The sequence below is a fragment of the Morus notabilis genome, unplaced genomic scaffold (genome assembly GCF_000414095.1).
Source record: "Morus notabilis unplaced genomic scaffold, ASM41409v2 Scaffold2663, whole genome shotgun sequence".
NCBI classification, from domain to species: domain Eukaryota; kingdom Viridiplantae; phylum Streptophyta; class Magnoliopsida; order Rosales; family Moraceae; genus Morus; species Morus notabilis.
Genome location: NW_010365935.1, coordinates 37,345 through 45,481, shown reverse-complemented (window position 1 = coordinate 45,481; position 8,137 = coordinate 37,345). Strand labels below are relative to the sequence as shown.

The 8,137-nt window shown below is 33.9% G+C and overlaps 1 protein-coding gene across 2 annotated transcripts; it reads right to left on the bottom strand.

The window, feature by feature from the left end:
• Positions 1 to 888: 888 nt before the first annotated feature.
• LOC21384998 (signal recognition particle subunit SRP68) lies at positions 889 to 7,723 on the bottom strand. Of its 2 annotated transcripts, none has more exons than XM_024172673.1 (14): positions 7,613 to 7,723; positions 7,294 to 7,424; positions 6,979 to 7,045; positions 6,626 to 6,736; positions 5,743 to 5,938; positions 5,229 to 5,314; positions 4,863 to 5,058; positions 4,477 to 4,588; positions 4,098 to 4,225; positions 3,673 to 3,879; positions 3,451 to 3,560; positions 2,680 to 2,809; positions 2,250 to 2,399; positions 889 to 1,357 (listed from the first exon to the last, which is right to left on the bottom strand). In XM_024172673.1, exons 2-14 carry the CDS (start codon positions 7,382 to 7,384, stop codon positions 1,136 to 1,138), a joined length of 1,806 nt encoding a protein of 601 aa, XP_024028441.1. In that variant the 5' UTR covers positions 7,385 to 7,424; positions 7,613 to 7,723; the 3' UTR covers positions 889 to 1,135. The 2 variants fall into 2 exon arrangements, with proteins under 2 accessions (XP_024028441.1, XP_010107072.1); XM_010108770.2 differs by having other exon boundaries at positions 7,294 to 7,391.
• Positions 7,724 to 8,137: the final 414 nt, after the last annotated feature.

The window sequence follows — 8,137 nt, the reverse complement described above, 5'->3', positions numbered from 1 at the left end:
AAGCAGAACTAAAAAATGTTTATATAATGTTAGTAAAGTTCTGAATTTATAGTGTAAATCCCGAATGTACGAAGAAACAAAAATTATACTCTTATGATAAATCCTAAATTTGCACTATAAATTTAAGATTTTATGAAGAGATAATCTGTATTTTGATACTAAATCTTGAATTTATAATGTAAATCTTAAATTTACAATATAAATCTTAAAACTACCACCGGCGATGAGAGAGAGAAGAGCATACAAATGGAGAGAGAAGAGAGAAGAAAATCCAGAGGAAAAGAGAGAAAAAACCAAAAAGAAAAAAGAAAAAAGGTAAAATTGAAAAATGAAAAATTCAAACCATAAAAGCCCTTTCATTTCTATGTATTAACGAATTGGTTATTTATTAACATAAATTTTAAATATAGGTCTATTTTATACGATTCCCCAACATCTAATTTGGAAAATTTGGTAATCAAGGACTCCTTCCGTACGTTTCACATTTGAGGACCAAAATGAGATTTGGTGACTAAAAATGACTTTAACCTGTGAAACATCGTATACACTCTGAGATGGATTCGTTATTGAGAAAATGTATTCTGCTTCTTCTTTTTCTATTTCTGATGCCCACTGTACCAATAAATACCAATTCAACTAGTATAGTTTTTTTTTTTTTTTTTTTAACTAAACAAAAGCTGAAATTTTTTTTTAACAAAAATAACACAACAGAAAATTCAACTGGTATAGCTCAAAGTTCAGCATTAAACTAGCATTTAAAACAAAAATGTCGTGTATTTATTTTTTATTTTTTTAATAACATATTAACAAAAGTAACAGTAAATGTTACACAATAACAGAAAATTCAACTGGAATAGCTCAAAGAGCATTTAAAACCAAAATGCCGTGTTTTGTTACTTATTATATCACACCAAAATCCACAGTAACCAAACCAAATAATAAATTGAAGGTTACGGAAGAAATAAAAACGCTTTTTTGTTTTTGGTGAGTATGAGCGGATAGTATCAAAATCTCCAAATTTTATACATCCAAGATAAAGAAAAATCCACTGATGCAAATAATTAAAAGGGGTTAACAAAATTCCTTGAATATAGAGCGTATTGCAAAAATGAAGACAAACAACCGCAAAGGGAACTCATCGCCAAAACCTGCTTATCAAACCCTTTTTATCTTTCTTCATCCTATTCTCAAGAGATGGAAAATCGATGAAATTGTACGCAAGGTCCAGGACTATAGGATTACGAGGAATTGCTCGAAAGGCCGGAGGGAATGCTTCAATCCGCGGTGCATTTTTCACCGTTGAATTGCCAACAGCAGACTCGTACATCTCAAGTTTCTCAAGGAGGAATTTCTCCACCTAAAACACATGCAAATCAGCACACTAAAGAAATGAAAAATCTACACGCAAGCACATACAAGTATCTTTTTATCCGGGAGAATTTTAATAAGCTCAGACACCAAAACCCCCAGCCCAAAAAGAAACGCGCTTGTGAAAGACTAATTTTAGTTTCACTTGTGCCAAAGAAAACTGGAAGTTTTAATTATACGACTTTCCAAGCCCAAAAAGAACACGATGAAGAGGATTGCCCTTCTTTTTTATGACCCTTAATAAATTAGAGAAACTGTCATGATAAGTCAGAAGATAGAATATCCTCATGTTAAAAATCACCTTTAATAAATTAGAAAAATTGTCATGACGACATGTTGAATCATAGCGGGAAAACAAGTCAGAAGTCTCGGAATATCCTAGAGAGGACACACACTTTGAAGTTGTCAGCGTACAGCTACACTTGCTGATAGATTCTTGGGTTTAAATCTCCGTGAAGAGTGCTTACTTTATAGGAAAGTGAGGCTTCGACTATTTTTTTGGGTTCTTTACCTCCTAATTAGTAGTAGATAAATACAAAGTTAAACATTTTTCTAGAGTAGACTTTGGCTTCTTTACAGGTCACTTCTTCAAATGAGTTCTAAGGGCTGATTTAGTCAAGTTCAACTAGATCATTCTTTGTTTTTCGTACTTAATATTTTTTCTTTTTTGTTTAGTGAGGATAGTTTGTCCCTGTTTCTGATCTTTCGTACTACTAAGACTACTAATGAAATTATCTGCTTCGTAAACCTGACAGTTATTAAATTAGACCTATATGAATCTTTATTTCAACAGAAACTTGAACGAAACAGAAAAATTCTGCATTTTGATCACATAAAACAATCACGTGTAGTAATGAAAGACAATAACGGATAAAGAATACCTTCTTGGCAGCTCCCGTTAACGATATATTAGATATCTTTTTAGAGAGATTTTCAGGAGCCTTAAGTTCCTCCATGATCCCTGTTGCATGTTCTATGCAGATGTTGGATCTGCACTCCTCACACAACACCTTCAACTCTTTGACCATCGCCTGTTAAGGGAAAAGTAGAAGCAAAATAGAATAACTATGCTTTTCTACCCATCATTATAATAACTGAATCCAAACAAAATATCATGGTATATAATACCATGGAAAATGTTTAATACGCATGATAGCTACAGAAAACCATATGCCGAGATGTTCAATGAGCTAAATCAGTTTTAAATATGCTGAGGGCAAGCATTTTCTTTAGTGTAACTCCAAAAAGTAAAAATAAATAAATAAATAAATAAACAACTGTCAAAGAAAATGATTATACTCATTACACCACCTGATCGCCAGTGCCTGTAGCCTGGAATTTTTGCAAGGCATCTTCAGCAAGAGAACGGGCACGGGTGTACAATGCATATGCCTCTTTCCTCATACCAGCAAGGCTGTATGATTTACCCAAAAAGAAACACCTGCCAAGAAGCAGAACACCTGTAAATCACATATCTTTGTAGCATCATTTGATAAATCATAAATCACCTTTTTAATACAATTCTCTGCAAGAATAAGAGACAAATCTCTGCGTAAAGATCATGAAAATCTAAGAAACATGACACTGAATAAAAATAGCTCAAATGCTCAGAAATCAAAACAATGATCAGATACTGACAAACGGAGGATCATGAAGATTGATACACGAGATGGTCCAGTAGCGTGGGAAAAAGACTTGGAACAATATCCGAAAAATAATTTTCAAAGAGGTAGTCCACCAGGAACGGGATAAAAGATCATGAAGATTGATATGCTAAAAGAGAAATGACAGCGTATTATTTCACCATATCTTATAAAAAAAAAGTACTTTGAATGAGAGAGTTTAACTAGAAGGGAAAATATAATTCAAAGTTCTAGTGCCAGTAAGATAACCTAAAAGAGAAATGACAGCGTATTATTTCACCATATCTTATAAAAAAAAAAGTACTTTGAATGAGAGAGTTTAACTAGAAGGGAAAATATAATTCAAAGTTCTAGTGCCAGTAAGATAAAGGAGAAACACCATTAAACTTAGTTCAGTATTTTCAAAGTGCAACAAACAGCCATTGCATAGGATGCAAACCTCTCTGCTCGGAAGGCCAAACTTTTAAGCGCACATTCTTCAGCAAAGGCCACTTCTTCTGGCTTCCTATCTCTTCCAGAACTGATTAAATCTGAAAGATCAGCAGTATTCTGCAGAAACAACATCAGTTAAAGAAGGTTTGTCATTCAAATTGTTCAGCAGTAATTATAAACACCTCAAATAACACATAGGATGTTAAAGACAAGTGCTAGAGAAAAATACCTGCAATAGAAGATCATATAAGCGAACAAGCTCTTCAGGCTTCGTAGCTTTCTCATTTTTATCGTCACGTTGCCTAGTAAGCTTACTTTTTGCTATGCTAACCAGCAACTGGTTGCGCTCAATGGTTCGTAGTCCCAGTACTGCACTAACAGCTTTATCAAGACCATTTAAGTCGTCTTTCACGTTTTCAGAACTACCTGCACTGACCTAGAATACCAATTGCATCAGGAACAGCAGTCGGAAGAAGAAAAGGCATCAGAGAATAACATGACAAACATTTAATCAGATAGAGGGGGGCATAAGGAAGAAGCTTTAATAAAAATCATAAGAATCGTAATAATAGTAATAATATATAATAATACAAATAACAGTATATACTTTCCAATAAAATAAAGACAAATAACAGGACATAAGAAACACCATACCAAGTCACTGCGAATGCAGCTCCTGGCTTCATGGTATGCGGTAAAAATTTTGTCAAAAATGGCAAGTCTTTTGTCTCCTGGGAGTGTTTCGGCGGTTGGACCATGTAAATCTTTCTCCAATTCTTGAGCTGAACAAGTTTGTAGGATACGAGCAAAAGTTGAGAATGTATTCAGATTACAGCGGGCAAAAAATAAAAATAGAAAAAAAAAACACAGGACAAATCACATAAATAGTGTATTGATGCTAAATATCAATATTGAGCGATCCCCTTAGTAGTAGTGCTAGAACTTTCATTCTTATGTTCAAGGGCAAACATCTCTTTGATCTAAAGAATAATTCTTTATTTTTCATTACTTCAAATAAGTAATCATAACGAACCTTTTAAAATGGCAACCCTTGTTTTAGCATTAGATATAGGAAACTTGTGACCAAGCCAATGGAACTCTGTCATTGATGCTGCCTGTTGAGATCTTGTCTCTGCCATAACAGCCTACAACCAAAAGCATACAAGAAATGAGTACAATAAGCACAAGCTAACACAAGGAACATACAAGGAAAGAAAACCCTTCAAGCACATCCAGAAACCTGGCACATGTAGGCTGGGGTAGTATCATTTTATTGATTTTAGGAAGTTAAATTGCCTTTGCTTTCATATATTAGAACGGTGATGTAAAGTTGACCCCAGTAATAAAATAACTTCCTTGATGAAGAACCGTGCTATGTACAGCATGGTCACATCTCACTAATAAAATATTTAAACTTACCTCCAATTTAGCTTTGAAGAGGTCAAGTGCAGGACCTTCCATCTCGTCAATTTGTAAAAGTTCAGAGGTTTGTAAATTTGACTTGCCAAGCTTATGTAAGCAGTAACGGATACTAGGTTCTAGTTCCTCAACACGTTCACGGCACAAAACTTGATTTTCCAAGTCTCCATACTTCCTGAGTTCCTCATAAACAGCCCTAAAATATGAGCAAGATGTTAGCAAGCCACAACATCCATTAAACTAGCCTATTCAAATCAAATCAACCCCCTAACATTATTGACAAAAGAATTTGGCTATAGATTTCCAATATTTAAGCAGCATTAATAAATAGTTGCACATATCAATAGAATCAATATAAGGATGTACCTGGCACTTTTGAAGTTCATCAATGCTGTCTCCCAGTTCTGATCTTGTTCAAACAACAAACTCCCTTTCATAAAGGATGCATAGGCCTAGTGATTCATATTCACAGTTAAATCATCAAAAATTACAGAAGCAATACATATAAACTATCAACTGTATTCTGAGAGTCCATCACTCAAGCTTTGAAGCATGTGGTAGGTAATTGGCTCATAGCTTCAAGCAGGAAAATAACATGAAAATTGCATTATTAATTTTTTTTAAAGTTGTATGAAGTATTAATAAAGGAGCTTCACAAGATGTCATATATATTAGGTCATTATTATCAGACTTCCACGCTACAGTTGTTTCATGGATTCACCAGATTCATTTTCTGCTTGAATGTGCAATATTAACCTTGGAATCCGCAGAAAGTGAAAGAAGACCTAAGGTGGGAAAGTAGTTGCCTCAGCCATGGGTGCATGTCTATGTCTACCACTAAGATTAAACTACATCAAGACATAAAAAGATAGCTGCAAACCTCAGCTTCTAAAGAAGTTCTAGAGTCTCCCTTAGTTGCACACAACTGTGAAAACAGAGTAGCCCACTTTACTGCCTTCCTCAGCCTACCAATCAAATAGATTCGCTGGCGTGCATTGGGGCCATCAGAAAGCTGTCTTTTTTCCATGGCATGGCTCCAAGCTCTCTCTGCCGTATAAAGAACCCGATGAAGAACCCTATTTAAATCCAGAAAACAAAAACCATTCAGCATGGAATATTACCAAGCATTTCAAGCTATCTAATTACTGTTACTTAACCATAAAATAGAAAACAACTCAAGAATTATATACGCCCTCTGATTCCAAAGAGCCATTATCTCGTCGGTAAAACAGTCAATTGCTCTTGTAACCACCAAAGATAAATCCTTATATTTAGCATAGTTTCTGGTAAGGCATAATGCATCTATGTTTTATACTTGGGGCATAATACAAGCAAATGAACAAACAAAACATGCTGAATAAAGTCATGAAAGAATTAATAAGCAAAGAATCATTACCCAGTGTTAAAATAGAGCACCGAAGTCTATAACTGAATTGACTATCTATTTCCAGCAAAGAATAATTAGAGAAAACGAGAATTAGTTTTTCGTGTTTTATGATATAGCTCGTATCCAAGATATCTTCTCCTCATATATTAGGTCAATTTATTTATAAAAAAAAAACCTTTTTGTTTCTATCAAAAACAGAACTCAACCAACCGTTTGAGGAACCTCACTTAAGTGAGAAAATCAAGACTAGAGATTTATCTCATCTTGGTCTGTTCACCAACACCTTCAGACCAGGATAAACGTATGAATAATTCCCTCATTCAATAAGGAAACACAGTTCACCGTATTTGCAAAAGATATGAACAGCAAGACGCACCTGACTTCGGTCACAGTAGCTTCAGTAATCGGTCGACGGGAGTATTTCCCACGGCCATGAGTGAGCTTCAATGATTTATATAACCTCCTTAACCGAGCTGTGCAATACCTCCTACAAATAAACGACATTCGGCCCATCACCAAATTATATCAATTTCACGCGTAGTCATTCCAACAACAATTACAATAACAATAATAATAATAATAATAATAATAATAAAGATAAAGATATTGTTAAAAGCAACAATGATAGTGGTAGTGACAGTTGAAAATAAAATATGGATTAGAAGCCTTAAGTGAAACTTGCATTTGACAAATTGGCCAAAATCAAGTATGAATTTTGAGGTCATTTACCGATAGCGAGTGTAGTCCCCGTGCCGCAATCCGTGCTGCATCTGAGCAGATTTCAACAGCTGCAACACTAGTATTAAAAAAAAAAAAAAGAAATAAGCACAAGCAAAATTACACTTAGCATTCCGTCATTATAATAACGTGCAATATTTTTCATACGGAAAATCCATATAACATCTAAAACATCAATCAAGCTAATTAAGAGCGATGTAACAATTGAGAAAAAATAAATATCGCAACACAATTGATTAGTCAATTCAAAAGGCTAAAAAAAATTGAATTCGGAAGATAAAACTAAAACAGATCGGAGAAACGGACCGTTTATAGAGAACTTAGGAACAATCTGATCAGACGCGTTTGATTTCGGATCGTCAATTTCCATAGCCGCCGCTTGGCCCTCTTTGCCCATTGATAACCTTCAGATGAGAAAAAAAAAAAGCAACAAAAACCTGAAAAAAAAAATCACTTTACCAATCGCAGATATATCGCTCGAGTAATGGTGCCGTTTGGTGGCTGATAATTAAAAGAAAGGAAAAAAAAAAACCAGAGAGAGAGAGAGAAATTGGTGATAAATATTTGGCGACATTACTGAAAAGTGGTAGTTTCTCGGGAAACAAACAGGCATGGGCATACTTACCGAGGGTTGAGGTGGATTCTTCGCGGTGGCGCCGATGAAGAACTGAGATGCGATGTTTGAGTTTGTACTTCAGTCTTCACGTTTCTTTTCTGCAACGATTTTATGTCGTTCCGGTGCTTGTTTTTTTAAGAGAATTTTTTCAATTTTTTTAGATAATTTTTTCAGTGCTTATACACTTTTTTTTTTTTTTTTGGTGTCATAAAATTATTTTTTAAAATTTAATTTAATCAAATCCATTACATAAAATAATAATTCTATAGTATACCTTAAATTTAAGGATTAACTACAAAAACTCCCCATAAGTTATATCTCTTATAACACTTTATTCTTTAATTTTTGAAACATAACATACGTTCTTCTAGAACAATGAAATATTAACAATATTTCATAAAAAACCTCATCTGTTAAGTTTTTTAACTGAAATTGACATTTAATTTATTATTTTAAGATATTTTAGTAGTTATATAATTTAAAATTTAGTATGAATTTAAAATTAATTTAAATTTAAACTTTTAATCATGATAC

What these genes read in the sequence shown, in the direction of transcription:
- LOC21384998 (XM_024172673.1), bottom strand. Translation starts at nt 7,384, where the DNA reads ATGGGCAAAGAGGGCCAAGCGGCGGCTATGGAAATTGACGATCCGAAA. An exon ending in TATATGATCTTCTATTGCAG is followed by an intron (nt 3,561 to 3,672) that starts GTATTTTTCTCT and finishes TTGTTTCTGCAG; the next exon opens with AATACTGCTGATCTTTCAGA. An exon ending in TTGGCCTTCCGAGCAGAGAG is followed by an intron (nt 2,810 to 3,450) that starts GTTTGCATCCTA and finishes GCTTCTTGGCAG; the next exon opens with GTGTTTCTTTTTGGGTAAAT.